The sequence below is a fragment of the Anas acuta genome, chromosome Z (genome assembly GCF_963932015.1).
Source record: "Anas acuta chromosome Z, bAnaAcu1.1, whole genome shotgun sequence".
Lineage (NCBI taxonomy): Eukaryota > Metazoa > Chordata > Aves > Anseriformes > Anatidae > Anas > Anas acuta.
In genome coordinates this window covers 50,141,852-50,160,557 of record NC_089017.1, presented here as the reverse complement: position 1 = coordinate 50,160,557, position 18,706 = coordinate 50,141,852, and the positions used below count along the sequence as shown (strand labels likewise).

Genomic DNA, 18,706 nt, shown 5'->3' with positions numbered 1-18,706 from the left:
TGATCTCCCTGTCCTAATCCCAACCCTCAAGCTCTTTCCATCACATATTCTCACTTTCTTCCTTTGAGGAAGGGGAGTAAGAGAGCAACATGGTTGAGTTCAGCTGCCCAGCAGGTTGGAGCTCCTGTAAGGTTGTTGGCAGAAAAACTCATGACACTATAATCCTTGTCTGAAATGCTGATGAACCCCGGTGAATATGGAGGCACTTTGGCGTATGGAAAGGCCTACTCCTGTATGTGTATGGTGGGAGAGGTGACAGAAAGCATGGTGCTCTGGGATCTTCTTACGGCGTGGAGGTGATTCAGACCACAGTCTGCAGAGCCCCACTGAACAGCAAGGGGTATGCTTGGTGAATATCATCTAGTGAACAGAACTTGCTTGTAAAACTGGTAAGCAGGTGCTTGATAAGATTGGCAGGAATGGTCACAAGGAGGGAGTATTTATTTATATTTACTGGCGTGAAGCAATGTCTGGTTTGCTCTGTGTACCATAGAAAACTCTTCTAGTCAGAACCTTGCCTTTCATCAAAAGGTATTGTCCATTGCCTTGATAAGGATCACACTGGTTACCTGACCTCTGCTTGGACAGCTGGTCTGTGTCTCTCATAGTGAAGCGAAACTTGCCTGAATATGTACTGTCTCAGTGGTCTGTGTGCAGCATAGAGGTTCTAGTTCTCTACTTGGAGAACTTAAAAGCCATCTGGATGTGGTGCTGAGCAACCTGCTCTAGGTGTCCCTGCTAGAGCAGGGGTTGGAAGAGGTGACTTCCAGAAGTCCCTTCAGACCTCAGCCATTGAGATTCACAGTCGGTGAGTTTCAGAGTGGAAGTTTTCTCTTCTGGGTCTTGTTGTCGGCCCAGCACACCAGGCTGCTGCTTAACCATGGGCTTGCACAGGCATAATGCATAGCGGCTTGGTATATGAACTTAGTAAGGTAAAAGTCATTTCTGTAGAGATAGCACAAAGACTTGCATAGTAGAGGTGATATTCCATAATGGGATCGTGGAAAGGAGTTTAGAAATTTACATGGGGTGTGTCATAATAGAACTGACAAGCATATTAATTTGAGGTTTTCATGGCATTTTGAATGAAGGCTTCTTTTGGAAAGAAGTAGAGAATTGGTAGCTGTCAACGAGTATAGAAGAAATCAAATGTTCGTATTGGCCGACTGCTGTACGTAGGCTGGGAATTTATAAATTTTAGTATAAATGGAAACTGTAACAGTCACCTGAGAAGTTTTCTTACAGCTGATAGCTGTAGAGCTATACTATGGACATGCAGATACACAACTCAAGGAGAGAGACGCAGACTGCTATTTCTGCCTGCCTTACTTCTGAAAAGTGGGTTGGGGATACATTTGTGGGTTTTGAGGGGAGTTTTTTGGGGCCATATTGGGGAGCAGGTTTTCTCAATCTGACAAAGCTGATAGGTGACCTGATTGAAAACATAATTATGGTGACCAGTACACAGTTCCTTAGTGCTTCTGACGCTCTTATTCCTCAGAATGAGAAGAACTTGCACTCCTGCACAAACTAGGGAGGTTTGCATACCAGGGGATATGGTAGCAGGGTTTATTTCCAGCTGCAGTCAGATCTGATACAAATCCACGGATAACTTAATAATAATATATATAATAATGAATTAATGTGGATATATGAACCTTCTTACAAATTTTGGAATTGTTAGAAAGCGGGCTTTGTTTTGTTAAACCTCTTCTGAATACCAAGTTAGTTTCTGTAGTCTTTGTGTTCACGTTAGATATTCTGAGCTCTTGACTACGTTGCCATTATGCTTAAAGCAAATCAGTCTTGATTTTTATCTTGTTTGACAGCATTTTGTCTGTGTAATTTTCCTCCCATTAGATTTTTGGCAAACGGGGAAGAAGAAATATCAAATAGTTGTCTACGCAAGACTGTTTTTTGTTTCATGTTTTAGCATAGTTATACTAAGGACCATCAAGAATTACATGTTGACATTTGTAATAGGAGAGCAGCAGGGAGCCCGTGCTACCATCCGTCAGCTCTTGACAGCATTGCATCAGAAGCCTAAATGGATGGGCATTTCAGCTGCAGGGCTTTTAGAGATAAACCTCTCCTTTTGACGAGGAGAAATTAGTGCTGCGTGATGCACATTGTTGTCTTTGTCTTAAGTGTGTGCAGCCGCTGACACGTCTCTGACATTGCAGTTGATTTGCTGCTTGGGCATATGTCGCCGGGGCTGGGGGAGGGGGCTTCTCTCTTTTGGGTTAGCTCTTTTTCACAACAGTGAGACAAGCATTTTGGTCCCTGTGAGAGAGAAAGAACTATTTTTTCCTCCCTCTATTATCCTTGTCAGTCTGGTGGTTTCGTCAAACGAAATTTCCAAGCGCTTTCAACTTTGAGTGGAGGAAAGCACCCTCGATTTTTAATTAAAATATCGATCCAAGACAGTTCGGTATCCCAGCTGTTAACCTGTAATTGTAGGATAGCTAAGCCTTGCTCTGATATTTATGCCTTTGTGGTCAGTGATAACGAATACGTCTTCTAAAATGTCCCTTTGGGATGTGCTTGAGAGTGGTGTTTTTTGTCTCTGTCTGGTGGGGCTATTCTGGCAGGGGGAGACAGAGCAGATGCAGCTTCAGTCTTACAGCTGGCAACGTACTCCTACTTCTTTGTTAACAAAATTGGAGCTGTTGAAATAGCAGTCTGCTGTCAGTCCCACTGGTGCTGGTCTTAAAGGCGTAAAGTGAATGATGGGACAGAAAGAGACGTGATTTAAAAATCCCTCAGAAGGAGAGCTGACATTCAGGGCAGGATCCTTCAGGCTTTCCCTGTGTTGAGTGCAGGACCAGGCAGGGTCCATCCCAACAGAATTGTTTTATGTTTCTGGGGTGGTTCTGGAACTGAGGGACAGAAGCCTGCCTCTGCTCTCTTTGTTTCAGACTCCTTTGCCTGTCCTGTCTTACATCAGTGCTGTCCAGTAACTCTCACATGAGGATTTTTTTCTTTGCCATGGCACCTTTGTTAGCTTTTAGAAACCAGGATTATCTCCTGCCCATCAGTAATAGGAAGGGTTGATTCCTATCAGCAGGTAAAATTGTTAGCAATACTTCAGGTTGTGTCTCATAAAGCTAAAAACAGGGGATGGAGTTTGTGCAAGTGAAAGTGTGCTTTTTTTTTGCCAAGCATTAGCAAATTTCCGTGATGAGGGTTGAACGTGCTAAGTGATGAGACCTTTCTAATTTGTCCTTCCCAATTATTCCATGTCTTCAGCTAATGGTAAAGCATTTGACATAACGCCTGCCTTTGTGAGATCCTTGAGATGAGCAGGGTCAAGCACGTTTCTATTTCAGCACCCTATAGTCAATGAACTTTAGCAGTTTTGTACTCTGAACTCAGATTGTACTTCAAAGTTGACATAGGGTGCAGCTGTGTGAAATGCTTTTTAGCTGCTAGGGTGTTACTGTCTTCTGGTTTAGATGTCTGACTTGAGATTCTAGTAACAGTTATTTTCCTGTCTTTCAGGTCTTGATAGCAGACGACTACTCAGATCCGTTTGATGCCAAAAGTGAGCTGAACAAAATGGTAAAAGGGGAGAATACTGGCTATATGGAACCATACGAAGCCCAGAGAATAATGACTGGTAAGAAAATAAAATTACACATGATATTTAATTGCATTGCGGTTCACGTGGATATTAACTGCTGTGAAACAGAAATAGTACGTACATTTGTGCAGATCTGTTTTGCATTTATCAGATTTCTTCAGCAGTTCCTTTTATCCTCATTATGAGGTAAAAATCGCTCTAGTGCCTTGCTGATTGTGTGCTTTCCTTTTCAGTTGGCAGCTCTGGCTTTGGGCCCTTATGAAAGATTAATCAGTAGGGAGAGATGAGGCTGTTGGATGCAGAGATCCTTTTTCCAGGAGAGAATAGTTAATGTGTGGAGGAACAATCTGTGAATGCTACTTAAATCTTGTTTGCTTACCAGCGTTGGTGTTTTCATCTTAGAATTGTTTGGCTCTGAGCAATTAGTTCTCAAATGATTGTAATTTTTAAAAAATGAAAAAGCCTGGAAGTGAATGATTTTAATAAATGGTCAATCTGATGCCATGCACTCTGTGGTAGAATTTGGTTTAGTTAGGCTTGAAGTGTCTTTTACGTAGTGTCACGAAAAATACTGTCTTCCCAGATTTGCAGTTACATTGATTGGACGAAAGCAATCTTTATGTAAGGGTTTGGAAAGGCTTTTTGAGGAAAGGCTTGACTTGAGGCAAAGGCAGAAGCACGCTGAGAACGAATGCGTGTTTATAACAAGTTGTTATCTCCTGGCAGCCATCCACATCTGCTGGCCTGGGCTGATACTTTTAAGTGTCTGTCCCCTCTATGCCAGACATTCAGAGAAAATCCCTCAGAATCCAGTTGCTGGTGTGTGATGTGCTTAAAGTGTGGTTGCATATTTGCCATGTCCCTGTTCTGTGTGGGGTTTGGATGTACCGGTATAAATACCATGTATGAGGGAGGTCCATGATCTAACTGTCTGACATGCTGTGTATCCTGGATGGAGTGAGATCCTGGCCTGGCTGCTACCACGCGTGTCTGAAAACAAGTACAGATAGCTGAGAAGATGCTGATTCCTAAGGATGCTGAAAAGAAGATGGAGTAGAGAGAAAGAAGTTACCTGTTAAGAAGATACTGGCATTGCCAATAATAGCTGTATACCATGTCCTAGCAAGAAATAGGTGAAGAAAGATTGCAGTCAAAGGAATGAAGGAAGAAACAACCCAAGATAACATCAGTGTGACTGGGGTTCCTTGTAAAGCTGCTATTCCAGGTTCTGACTTACTGGGCTAACAGCTGAAAAGGCTTTTCTCTCTGGAACAGCAGTATAAAACCTTTTTTTTTTCCCTTGCAGTGACTGGGCTGTCTCTCCAAGTGTGTTGTATGATATTTCCATTGCTTTCCTAAGCATGCTTTCAATTCTTATTTTTCCATTAGTCTCAGTCTAGAGCCACCTTCTGCTGTGATTTTGGGACACATCACAAGAACAGGTGAAGCGAGCTGTGTTGACATGTCAAGTGTCATTGCTTGGGTCAGGCCTGGGAGATGCTTTGTGCTTAAGAGAGTTCCCCAGAGGAACAGTGGTTTGAGCCACTAAATTCCAGAAGTGAAAGGATGACACCCTGCCAAGGCAGAGTGGTGGTGGCTGTGACATCCAGGCTGCTCTGGATGTCATCCATTGTTTCCAGGCAGTGCTAGTGGAGGTAAAAAATAATAAAAAAATAGGCCTAATCTGAGAGTGTACTCCCATACTCCCATCAGCCTGCGCCGGGTGTCAAATGATGCAGAAGGCTCTGTTTATTTTATGTGGTAATCCTGTACCTGAGAGGAGGAAATGTTCCCCAAATTCATATGGGGATATGAATTCCCCATTCATATGGATATGGGTATATTGGAGAAAATCTGGGTGATTTTCTTCCCCCCATTAAAGTCCTTTAAGACTGTATCACAGCCATGCGAGCTGGAAGGGATGGTGCCTTTCCACTGTCTCCTGACAACTGCGTGTGTCAAGTCTGCTCTTCCAAGTATCTCTGCTTCTCAGAAGGAATTAATCAATTCTTCAGACCATGCAACATTTCTTCACATGCAACATTTGCAGTCAAATGCCAAATCAAGGCAACACAGAGCTATGTGTTGGACCACAGACCTCATAAAACTTACCTTTGAAGGAGGATCCAATTTTAGATCATCACTTGGATGGAGATGTCAGCCTTTCAAGGTCTGGTAAGGAACGATAGCTACAGAGATGAGATAAGACTGCATCTGTTGCCCTTTGTAATTTGTCATTTGGCTTTGAAGGCAGCCTCTTACCTCCAACTCATGATTTTTGAGTACCAGGTGCCTGACATGGCATATGCCTTCATACAAAAATTACCTTATTTAAATTATGAGGTTGGTTCAAGTCTCAGACTAATTTGGAGTGACCTTACCCAAAGTGTGTGTAGATTTTATTTATTTTTCCGAGCGAAGAAGCAGCGTTGTCATTGGTTTGGAAGCTGGCATAAGCAGACAGTACATCGGTGCTTTGATTTCTTAGAGGCCTAGCTCATAGAAATACCTCAGCTCTGTGTCCTGCCTGGAAGTTTGAAGGTACACATTGTTCTCCTTCAGCTTTCTCAGGCATCACCTAGCACTGGGCCAGGGACATCTGCCACTGCTTAGGGCTCTGGTCCCCATTTCATGCATCTGCTTCAGGTAGGAAGGGAGAAATCCATCCTCTTATTTCAGACTGCTACAGGTTTTGGTGGGTGGCATTTCTGAAAATAGTCACCTTCCCTGAGAAGTAACATGTCGTGTGACATCCCTCATGTAGCAAGCGCTGTGCTGGGAGCAGACGTCAGAAGACAGTCGTAACACTATGGCTAATATACATGCTGTGCCTCTCTTCTGTTTGGGATAACTTCAGAGGCTACGTAAGGCTCTCTCAGGACAATCAAAGGCAGATGTTTGAGTCTGTGGAGGCAGGAGTGCCATTCTGTCCTTGATGCATTTCCTACATGAAGTTAGTTGCATGGTTGTCCTGGAACAGGGTGCGTTAGGTCTTGTAGGTGGGATGTGTCAACTCTTGAGATTAGTGGAAGTATCAATGTGTGTCCCTTCGAGTCAGTCCTGAATCAGTACAGCAGCAAGCTGCCAATACCCCTTGAAGCCCAGAAGATCTAAGTAGGTCCCACAAGGGCTTCTAGATGTAAATGAAAAGCTGAAGTTTCCAGGACGTTGTCAAATCTGAAAGGAACGTGTCCTTCCCCATGCAAGCCCGGTGTGTGTAAAACAAATTGATCAGACCAGCTTGTGTACATGCTCCAGGAGTGGGTGACTGCAGCAGGAGAAAGGTGTGTCCTTGATTTGAAGAGCTGGAAGAGATTTCCAGAGATGCTTTAGAGCATTTGGTTCATGGCACAGAGATTGCTGTTGTCTTGTGGTCTTTCCTGTGTTCAACGTGTGCATCAGCCTAGCTGATGATACATCTTCACCATCAGCAAAGCTGTGCAGGTGAACATAAACTAAGCAAGTGCCTCCATCCAGAGGGACCTTAATAAATATGAGGATTGCACCAACAGGAGCTTTTTTTGAGGTTAAACAAGAGCAAAGGATATTGGAGAGGATTCCAAATGAAAATTTCTTGCCTCTCCTTTTTTTTTTTTTCCTGGGTATTTGTTATCCTGTCTCTGTACACATCATCCTGGCTATGCAGCAGAAGAGCAGTGAGCAAATTTAAGTGGCTGACTCCTGGATATTTTGTGCTTTGGATGCAGAAAGGGTGCAGCCAGTGCTAGAAGCACAAATGCTTTTGTGTATATTGCTGCTTTTTTTTTTTTTTCTAGGTACTGCAGTAAGAGTCTGTGCCTGAATTGTGGCTGAATCTCAAGCGCATGACAGGCAGCCTAGCCAGAGCAAGTGCATCTGTCTTAACTGGGAGCTCCCCATGGGCATGCTGGGAGCAGTAGGTCTGTCTTGCTGCAGGCTATCGCAGAAATGCTGGGAGTGTGAGGAAAACAGTATTCCCATGAACCTGCACCTACTTTAGAAGACCTTGGGTGTCAGTTTCCCTTGTAACTGGAGAGGCTGTTTTTTTGTACAGACATGTAACTTCATCTGAATAGTCACTACGGCACATTGGTGGTGAGTCAGTTCTTGTAAAATCATTCTTCCTTTACCAGGTTGCCTCTGGCATGTTGTTTGCTGGCGCCAAGTATACAGTTGCAAATAATGCAAAAGGAGTAATGATAATTATGTTGATAAATATTCGGCCAGATATATTAGCATGTAGAGCAAGAGATGTTCAGAACAAAAATTTCTGGCCTATTGAAGGTCACTGAGCCTAGCAAACCAGCCCGTGGTCTCTGGGCATTGTAGGGGCTCTGCAGTTTAAGATTTGCTGTCTGCTTGTACTGGAACGCAAGGAACAGCTGTAGCCAACACCTAAGAGTCATTGTGTTTGGCCACCAAGCTTGACAGTTGGCATAGTTTTGAAAAGACTTTAAGCTTGTTCCCTTGTGCTTATATTTGTGTGTGCTCCATTTATAGATTCTGTTTGAAGATCTAACATTTGGCTAGTCATGGCTAGATGTTGGCCCGAAATGAGAACTTATCCATCATCAGCCCACTTTGTACGATATTTTGGATTCCTCGCTAAACTCACGTATTTATTGTCTCTTGGCAAATGCTGTGACCACATGTTGGTCATTCTAGCACAGCAAGATTTTTTCTTCACGTGAGGTGGGAAGAAGTGTAAGGTAACTTCATTCTTGAAACTTGATGTGTGTTTTCTCTTAGTTTGCAGAGATTTGAAGAAGTTCAACAGCAGATCAAGGTGAGCTTGTGGCTAATAACAAGATAGCTTTATTTACTTGTCAGTTCTGTAAAAGACTGCACTGAACATCTTGGAGAGCTCTTCCTCGAGCTAAGAAAGGGATATCTGACATGTCTTGAGCATACCAAGGTTTTGGAGCATGCATGATGCTAGTGTTACCACGTGTGTTTATAGAGCGTGGCCCTCACGTACTGCTGGCCTGGAGGTGGTGCGGGACTCCCTGCAGCCCAGCAGCAGAAAGGAGGCTGTATGTTCTCAACAGCTCTGCTCCTTCTTTAAAGCTTGCTAGAACTAAAGTTAATGAGAAACCTCCTGGGCTTCAGAATCTATTTGAAGTTGTTTCTTGCTTTGTTGGAAATTTGGACAGAGATTTCATTCAGCAGTTACTTAGAGGAAAGCAGATGACTGGGAGGAGGCATGCCCTAAGTATTCCCCATCTATTGTGTAATGGGAAGCAATACAGAGGAGGACTTCTTCCTTTCCACTAGTTCTGATGTGCATCCATTGAGGTACGACTGAAATAACCCTGGAGCTGCTTCAACGTGAGTCCTCACCTCCTCTCAGAGCAGAGCGACAGATCTGGCATATGCTGTGAAGCTGCATCACTTCAGATTCGTTTCCAGTGGCCGCTGGGGATACTTCACACCCTGTTGGTGACTGCAGGGAGATAAGGGCGGAATGTGTGGGGTCTCATTTCTTGTGCTGGGAGGGACCGTGATGTGTTGTGGTTGCTAAAACTGGATGCATAACTGGGGGTGGAGACCAGCTGTACATAAAATGAATAGCATTTCTCTATATTTAACTCTGTCTCCCCCGCCTGAAATGATTTAAGGCATTCTTCCTAATGTTTAAAATTATAGTGCTGCTTGCTGCTCTGGTTAGTGCATACAAGCTTACAAATGTATGGAGGAAAAAAAAAACAACAATAAACAATAACAACAACAACAACAAAACACTAAATTTCTCTACTCTGTGCAGCTGAGTAAATGTAAATACATCCTAATCCTAAAAGAGCATCCTCTTTTGCCTCCCCATGCTTCCCCTCCAGTCTTGGTCTGGAACAGGAATTAGGAGGGGATTGAGTGTTTTGCTATTCCATGCATCAGATTTATGGGCCAGGACTCAACACTGGAGTCAGAATTGCAAAGGTACCAAGCCTGTGGTAATTTGTTGCTCCTAATTTATAGTAGGGAATGAATGTTAAGCTCTGATGCACAGGGTTTTGTTGCCTTAGTTTCGGTTCAAAAATATACTGCCCAAAATAGGTTTAAACCAAGATTGAAATAACTTTTTTTTTTTCTTCTGTTTCAACGCTTTAATCTTCTCCTTATGAGTAGATGCAGTCTGGAAACGGACTAATGGTAAGATGCAAATCACAAGCCTTACTTCAGAAATGTAAATTAACTTCTTTGGGGTTTCTGTCACTTCCCATTAATACACAATCATTTGCACAAAGTAAGGGGAACAAGGTATCCCAAATTTTGGAAAGGTATGTCAGCATCATTACAGACTGAGAATACATGTGGAAGAAACTTAATTCTTGACATTTACTTGTTTAGTGTCTGATGAATCTGGCTTGTGTTCTTCTGCAAAAAGCAAAGTGAGAGAGTGAGTGCTTGGGTGGCTGGGGAAGACAAGCCATCAAGCTCAAAATGCTACTAAACCCAAGCCCTCAGTTTGAAGGACTCCCTGCATCATGTGTTTATACAAAGCACTAGTTTTAAGCCACTTTGATCAAAAGGGCTATTTAGACACAGCCTATTTGTTTTCCTGATGTGAGCAGTGTCTGTAATGTATGATGGTGCTTTTTGCTTAGTTCCTGTGTGCCTTGAACACGGGTCTCCCCACTCCGTCTTCCCCTTCCACCTCACCTTCTGACAAGCTGCAAGTTTTCAATCAGCTTTACTTCAGAGTAGTGGTTCTTCTACATTGGATGTGAGCTGCAGGGATGCTTCTGGCAGCAGTGCGAGAAGCACTGAGTTTCCACGCAGCCCAAGAGCACTGGTCATTTTACAACTGATATCTGAGAAATTCACAAGAGAACTGTGACCCTACAGTGAGAAGAATTGACGAGGCCTGAATTTACTGGAAATCTTGGAAATCTTCTGGCTACAAAGATGACAGAGCTTTCATGACTGGATGGCAGGAACAGAGCCTGTGTAACTTCTCCTGGCCACATCGCTGGCCCTGCATAGAGCAGCAGATTGAACAAGGTGACTTCTTGAGGTTCTCACTTGTCCCATACCCTGCGACTAGCCTGTCAGCTATTCTGTGACACTGAGAAACAGCTTCGGGAACCAGGGTATTCCAGCTTATGGGATATACATCTTTGGATTGAGTACATATTCAGCTTTGCCACTGCACTGCTGTGCTCCTAGCACTGATCTTTTTGAACGTAATCCCTGGAAAGATAAGACTGGTGTTTGCAAGGCGTAAAGAAGCAACCTGCTGAGATACAGCTTGAGGAGAGGCTGCACTGGGCCAGCACATGCATGCCTTCACGATGTTGGTGGGAACTCTGGCAGCTCTCCAGCTGGAAATATGAAGGAAGTGCAGTTGACTGGTGCCATTCTGGTCGGCAGAGAAATGAAGGGAGCACTGTAAGCTCTCCCTGTAGGCTCTGGCTGGGAAGGATGTTACCCTGTACTGGCTGGAGGACATCAGTGGTATATCTTGCTGACTTTTAAGGTCAGCCCGTGATCTTCCTAGCGAGATCCTGTTGTTCTTCTGGAACAGTTCTCAAGATTAAAACCAAGGACTTGTTATGTGAAGGGTCAGTAGCTTGAGAGAGAAGCGGGCTGTTGTGGTTGAGCATTACAAGGATTTGATAACTGGAGCTGGAACAGTGATGCTCAAGCAAAATAGGAGACTGGCAGCATTTCTACGTCTCCTTCCAGCAGTCCCTTGACTCACTGAAATGATCCTTCAGTTCTTCATTGTTTAGTTTTACTCTTATCTTTCTACTTGTTCATTTGAGAAGTGGCTTTTAGCAAAAGGAAGTGTGGTTACTAGACTCGAAGCCCATGTGAAAATGTTTGAGAGCAGCATTTTCATAAGTACCTTAGTACCAGGATTGCAACTCTGGTAACAAATATCTCTAACTTGGACTTTCTTTAAAAACAAACAAAAAAAGTGGTGGACATTACCTGTGCTATGAGGTGAAAAGGAATTTGTACCTCTATCTCAGCTCGCTGTGCTGAAGACAAAGGTCTTTCTTGGGAGTAGCTTTTTCTTGAACTGTTGAAGTTTTTCTTTCTCAGAAGTATTCTCTACCATCCCTTCATATTATATTCTTTGTAATTCCAGTAACTATGTTTTTTCACTATATTGTACGGAAATGTTAAGCCAGCTTAGAGCAAAACAAGTTGGTACGCTATGTACTAGTTAAGCATGTGGTGAAGATACCATAATACTTCTTGGAAGGAGATGGTATCTCTTCAGACGGTAATATTTTGTCATTTATATGCCTAGTTTACTGGTAAATGGATAGTTGTTTCTTTTTTTTTTGCCTGCTGGCTTTTTGTCCAAACTCTCAAGTTCTGTAGTGGCAAAACAAGAATGGCATATTTAGGTAAATGGAGTCTGTTCTGACATCAGCTGTTAATTTGCATCTTTTTTGGTTTTGCAACCCAAACCAAAGGAGATTTTTTTATCCTTAAAAGTAGGCGAGGGTTGAAGATTCAGACAGTTCTTCCTGCTTGCAAACAGAGGCTGAATGTCTTGCTGCATCAGTGTACCAGCTTTTTAATACGGCTTCACAGCAGTGTCATAAAATGGGCTTATAACTTCAGCAGGAACTGTTCAGAAACCCAGCCTTTGTGCTCTGTGCATTTTATGTGGGCTTGCAACACAACATACAGCTTCTTGCCCTGTCTGGTGTCTGTCTATGAAGAGTTCTGCTTGACAGGGCTCTTTTGGAGGTGCTAACGTACCTATGCAGGCTCAGCTGTTCACTGACACTGTGGTTGCTAAAATGATTAGAGGCTATTCTTTGCAGGAGCAGCCTGCCCTTTCTAGCTGGGGGCAGACAAGCCTCTTAGGTTTTTGGTCTGTGCTGATATGCCGCTACGTGCACTTGTTTCTGTCATCCCTTCCAAACAAAGCTCTGGTACCTGGCGGTGTGTTGTGTTACCATGACTGGATTTCTTGAGCACTATCAACCTGTGTGAAAAGAAGATGGGGATACTCGAGCTTGGTGTGAATTTGCTCTTGGTCCTGCCTTGCTCAGTGTTGTCACCTGTCGGTGGCACGGAGTGGAAGAGTTTGCATACAACTTGGCATTATGAAGCAGGATGTAGGTATGCAAAACTGGTGCCATTATAGGTCAGACTAGCAATTAAGAACAAACGAGGCAAACTGTGGGGAAATAAGTCTTGCCTCGAGAAAATCAGGACTTGTTTTCAATTCTGCATACATTTTCTGTGGAGTGGAAAAAGTGAAGGTCTGTCGAATCGTTGCATCTGTCTGGGATGGACTGCAAAGCAGTAAAATATGATGACAGACCTGAGCCCTCGTGAGCTTTTCCCAGGTGCTGGAGCAGTTGTTAAGGCCATCATGCAGCCCCAGGTAAGCAAGAAGGTGTTTGTTCTGCTGCATCAATTGAAGTAAAAAGAAGACGGAGAGAAGGGACAAAATGTCTTTCAGATCTACCATTGCTTTTGTGTGTCCTGAATAGGACTTACTGCAACCAACACAGCTTCTGCGGTGGATGAGGTTTTGTGCTTTACGAATCCTTGCACGCACGCTCGTTACTGGTGCAGAAGCATGTACTGGAAAATACGAGTAACTGGAAAAATTATCAGAAAGCGTTGACTCAGTCATATGCAGCAAGATCATGGCTGGAATGGATTTCTATAACATGGCACTTTCTGACCTGACCTCAGTGGAAAATACCAGATGTTACCCTTCATGATTTGTGATGCTTTTGTTACAAAGAGGGAAGAAGAGAGCTGATTAATGGTGTTTGCATGACTGTGGTTTGGTTTCCCTAAAACTGGGGTCTGTTCTTAATGATGCTCTGCTGAATGCTAGTCAGATTTATTTGCTGCTGTTAGATATCTGTGCAAGCACAAACGCTGTTGAATGATGATGTGATAGACTGTATGCTTTATAGCATTTTGTCAATAGCTGCATGCATTCAAACACCTCTTCAGGTCCTGTATTGTTGTATGAATGTATTGTGCCAAGGAGGAAAAAAAACACCACAGAACCACAATAGTAACAGATTTCTTTGTGACTGGTCTTTCAACTAAAAATCAGTATCTAATGAGGGGTTGTCTGAGCAGCGTGACAACTACAGATAAGTCTGCAAACAAGCGCGAGGTAGTGGGTATGAGCAGCTGGACAGCGCAGTACCGAGCTCTTGATGTTTGGAAACGCTGGGGACTGGTTTCTCTTTCCATCAGTCGCTTGCTAGCCTGATTCAGTGGGTGGAGGTATCACCTGCCGAGGGGGTGAGTGGAAACATTTTCTCAGTATTTTCTGCGTCCATATCCCTGCTGCTTTCTCAGTGCTAGCAAGTTAGCTGTCTTTTACTTCATGCAAGGCCTTGGATTACAAGAAGCAGAAATCCGTGATGGGTTGTGATGACACCAGAGAAGTGTTCCTGGTCAGCTCAGCTCACGAGGAGGTAGAAGTCTAAGCAAAACCACTTCTGTCTTCAGAGCTGAACAGCAAGTCTAGCCCCTTCTTCACTGTGTGCATTAATGACTCCTGTATGCTCGTGCGGGTCTGTGCTGGGCATGGAGCTCACTGAACCTCCCATTCTAACATCTGTAGTTACATCTGAAGACTTTTGCTTTCAGCAAGATTCATTACAAGTCCTCAGGTACTGATCAGAGCTCCTGGACTGTGCCAATAGCTCGGTTTGGGTGACAGGACAGAGAGGCTGCAGCTAGAACAGCACTCTCCTTGGGAAAGCAAGCCAAAGTGGGCAAAACTGTAAATGATGTCTGTAGCTGATCACAATTTTTTTTTTTTTTTTTTTAGTTTTCAAAACTGCACTTAATCACTGTGGCTGTTCTTGCAGCACATAGGAAAAAACAGACTGTTTGGTATGCAGATGCTGTGTGGCTTTTAAGTCCTGCCAAAGGAGGAAACGTGTGACGAAGTACTGATAGTGCCTGCTCTTGCTGGAATCCTGGTCAGAGGGAAAGATCTCCTGCAGTAGATACCACTTCCAAAGCTTTGGCTCCTCTTTGTTTTCAGGGTGTTTTTATGAAAAATGACTAACAGAGAGAAAATAAATTCAAATGGAAGTTAGTCATCAGGGGAGCTTCAGGCTATGTGTTTGAGCTCGCGTTTCTGTTGTGTTTTTTTTTTTAAATCACAGTTGACACAATCATGCACAGGCTAGATATTTCATTTGAAACAATGTGTAATGCACATTTCTGTGAATCTGACCGTGCAGCCTCTGTGTCCTTGGAAGAAGTCTTCTCCAGGAGTTTTTGAGCAGCAGCCTTTCTCTCAGTGCTGCACTCTGTATGGAGAATGCTGTCAGGTGGCTACAATAAGATGAGAGCGCATCTCATCTGGCTGAGAACACACCTTGTCTGGCTTTCGTTAAATCTGAATGGTTCTGGCTACATGAATCTACTGCCTCTGTCTGCCACATACTTTATTTTGTTCCTGTGATGCAGCGTCGTCCCCGCTCTATCACTGGTCAGTTAGGTCTGCAGGGAGGCCTCCATCCACTTCGCACTTTTTCCCAGGTAAGGCCAAGTTTAAAAGTTAGTGACATCTGGACAAAGGAGTTTTCTTAAACCTCCAAATATTGGGAGCAATTTACATATTTTTTCTTGATAATAAATAATAAAAAAAAAACAAACAACTAACTTTTGCTCACATGTGGCTATATCTGTATCTATAATATATATATGTTGCAATATCTCCTTGAACGTAGATACATATTTATACCCACTAAAACGCTTGCTGCTCAGCGCTTGCCTTGTTCCCTGCTTTTGAGTAAGCTATTTGCCTGTCCAAGTCTGCTTATTAATGAGATTCAAGACAGTATCTCACTTGTGTGAAGGCATTGAGCTGCAGCTGCCTTATGAATGGGTTCTCCTTCCACTCCCCGCACCTCTCAAGGTGATTCCTGTCAAGGGATAGGACGGTGTGGCTGAAGGGAGCTGGCAAGGGGCTTGTGAGCACTGGCAGCAGCCGTGAGCTGCAAGGCTGATCAAACTGCAGGAAGCAGCAGTCACGTTCACTGTACAGCTCTCTGCCCTGACACTGGGGAGTGTTAACCTGTTTAAAATACCCACCGTGTTGGAATTAAAATGTCCTTCAGTGAGAACTGATTCTGGTTGTGCTAACGTTAGAGCATTCTGGGGGGGGACACTGGTTTGTTTCATGGGGCAGTGATAACCACGGTGCTAACAGCTGTACATGGAAATACCAGTGCTGTGCTCTGCCTGTATGCTCTGTGCCCAAGAGGGCTTCCACCCCGAATAAAGAGAGCATCCTTTCTCCTCTTTTAGGTCTTTCTGAGAAATGTGTAATGAGTAGCTGACTGAGCAGCAGCGAAGCACCTCTGAAATATGCAGTCTGCAGAAATTTTGAATTTTAAGATGTCAGATATAATTTTTAACCACGGCTCATTTAACAGAAAATGGGATACTTGGGGGATGGGGGTAGAGTTTGTAGAATAAACTTCTGCCTTCAGGGAACTGATGAAATTTAATTTTTAATTTCATTGCATCTGCCATAAAATAATTGTGTATCCAAGGGCAGTTTTCATGTGCTTAGGTAATGATACTGCTGCTCTTCCAGTCCACCAGGATTTAGGCTTTCTTCCTCTGTGCCTTGTTTTAAATCGGTGTCCCTCCACTCCCCTGGGCACCCCCCAAAGAAGAACACGTACCTCCTGTCGTCTTCAGCAGAGTATGTTTGCTTGTTTTATTTTGGAGCACAGTATCTGTGAAGGATATGGATGCTTATTGCTGCTGGTTTATCGATACTTGGGACTTCTCCCCTCTTGCCCTTGCTCTGACCCACAGAATACTTCGTCAGGGCTGCTGGGATGTGAAGGAGCTCCACGTGCCTTTCCCTGGGGGAAGGAGTCACACCTGGAGTCCAGGAGGATTTCGGTGCAAGCTGTTTCAAGCCATTGCTGTTCACATCGAGGGGTTATGCCAAGCTTTCAAACCACGGCAGGAGAGCAAACACCTCTTGTTCATCCCTGGAAAACGGCTCACTTCTGAGTCATTTGGCTTCTGTTTAGAAGGAAAACTGAGGGAAGATCTTTCCCTATCTAGCCTTTCCTGCAGGGTAAATGGGATTTTTAAGCACTAGGAAGCAGTTGCTTCAGTCCCAAAGCAAAACAGCCCTCACAGTTACTGGGGTGGTGTTGGTGCTCCGTGCTGCCCAGCAGCTGGAGACATCAGGCTGCACCTGGGAGCAGAGCAGAAAGCAGCCTGAGTTCTGGTGGTCCGAGGTGAAATTTGAGCAGAGGTGAAACTCAGCTTCTGTTTTGAATAGACGTTGCGCTGACACGGTGGGAACTCTGCATCCTCGGTTCTGAAGTGTTTCCAGATGATCTTACTGAGATAGGCATGAAAAGAAATGTTTATGGGGAGGCTTGGGAAAAAAGCAAGCAGTTGGCTGGCCTGTTTATGGAGGGGGAAAGGAAACAGATTCAGTGGGAGTAAATAAATGTTCTTCTGTCAAGGTGATCTTTGCATTAGCATCTGTCTGACGCCTGCGGCTAGGCACTGGCTGGTGCGTGGCCTGGTGCAAACAGCTCGCTGACCTTCTCAGAGGTTACTCGCCCCTGCAAGCTGCAAGAGCAGTGTGTGCAGAGGGCAGAGGTTCAAAAACAACTCAACAAGGCTGTTCCCTGGTGAAGAACAACATATGACAACGTATTGTCCACAAGTAGGCTGTGTTCCTGATTTACGTTCTCAGGTGCTCTTTTTTTTTTATGAATTGTGGTGCTCTTCTAGTTATCCCAGGGCTGTTGATAGAAACCAGAGTGCTACAGCAAGCCCCCCAAACACCTTGCAGGCTGCCCTCTGGAGCTTTTGAGCATGAAATGTTCAGATCCACGTTTTGAAAGTTGTGCTGTGACTGTCCCAGATAAAGACAGGTTAGTCTGTTCCCTGGCTGCTGAGTGCTGTCACTATTTAGGTCCTTGTGTTTGCACAGCAGGAGACTGAGATGCAAACAGCGGACTGAGGCAAAGGATTGTTGTTTGCTTGTTTCTAATTAAATATTCAGACCTTTCCACTGGTAATTGTGTCATTTTTCTGTGTGCCTTGAAAACTCGATTCCAGGAAGATCTGTAATTTCCCGAAATAATTGCTTCAGTGCTAATAAGTCCTTTGTAGCTGGAGTTATCCAGGAGGCTTGAGTGGTATAAATGTACCAACAGCAAAGTGGCATTCCTCCAGGCTGGTTTTAGTTTGTTGTGCCAGGCTGCCTTCTTGCTGTGTGTAAGCAGAAAGCTACATCCAGGTCGCTAAGACTGAAGCTGTTCAAATGCTGACTTTTGGGAAGAGGGTTGTCACTGTGTACAAGAGACCCACGGTCTGAGTCCAGAGAGAGGAGGACAGAAAGTCTTGCATGTGTGTTCTGTAAACAGCTCTGTCCTGCACAGCCCTCCCCCAGCACAGTGTTTAAGTGTTTCTGTGCACTAAATGAATGAACAGTCTGCTGTGTTTGATTCAGATGGCTGTGCATCTGATCAAAGTCAAGTGCGTGCGTAAAGGACTGAAAAATCATTGCATGCTCACTCAGCTGACAGCTATTGATCGGGGCATGGAGCATTGCAGAGTGTTTTGTCTCCTGCTCTAGGACAGAGGGCGAAGCTCTATCCACCAGTATGAGCTTAAATTCTGCAGTCATCTCTGTACTGGTGACTGGATGTGAGTGTAACCATGAGTGCTCTGCAGGGTCCCAGCGACAGCTTTCTGTCACCTGTCCTGCTCCCAGTCCTGTCAGGGACAGAGGTTGTTCAGAGCCCTTGCACTTGGTTTGCAAAGTGTCATTGCCAGCTTTTCAGAAGCTGGCATGGCATGATTGCAATACCACTTCCAGTGTGTTACATTCATAGTCTGATCTGGCTCACTAGAATAAGATTTTGGTGGTAGAGAAAACAGCTGCAGGTCTGTTAGGACAGCCTAATTACACTATAAGTCTCTCAGTGGGGCATGAAGGCATTACTGTTTGCTGTCAGAGTGTTAAGGAAGCTCGTGTGCCTTATGTTGTCACAGATGCTGCAAAATCCTTGTGTGTAAAATGTTGAAAAGCTTTTCCTGTAGAAGAGCAGGGTTGGAAAAATCAGGGGATTCATACGATTTCCTGCTTTGTCTCTTGCAGGCTAGAACCAGGATTAGCCAACATGGGGGCTTATCCAA

The 18,706-nt window shown here is 44.1% G+C and overlaps 1 protein-coding gene across 1 annotated transcript in view; it reads left to right on the top strand.

The window, feature by feature from the left end:
- Positions 1-18,706, top strand: part of SHB (SH2 domain containing adaptor protein B) — a 78,337-nt gene that overhangs the window by 18,356 nt on the left and 41,275 nt on the right. The window contains 1 exon segment of the mRNA XM_068666480.1: positions 3,502-3,619. Within this exon segment, the coding sequence (XP_068522581.1) occupies positions 3,502-3,619 (118 nt within the window).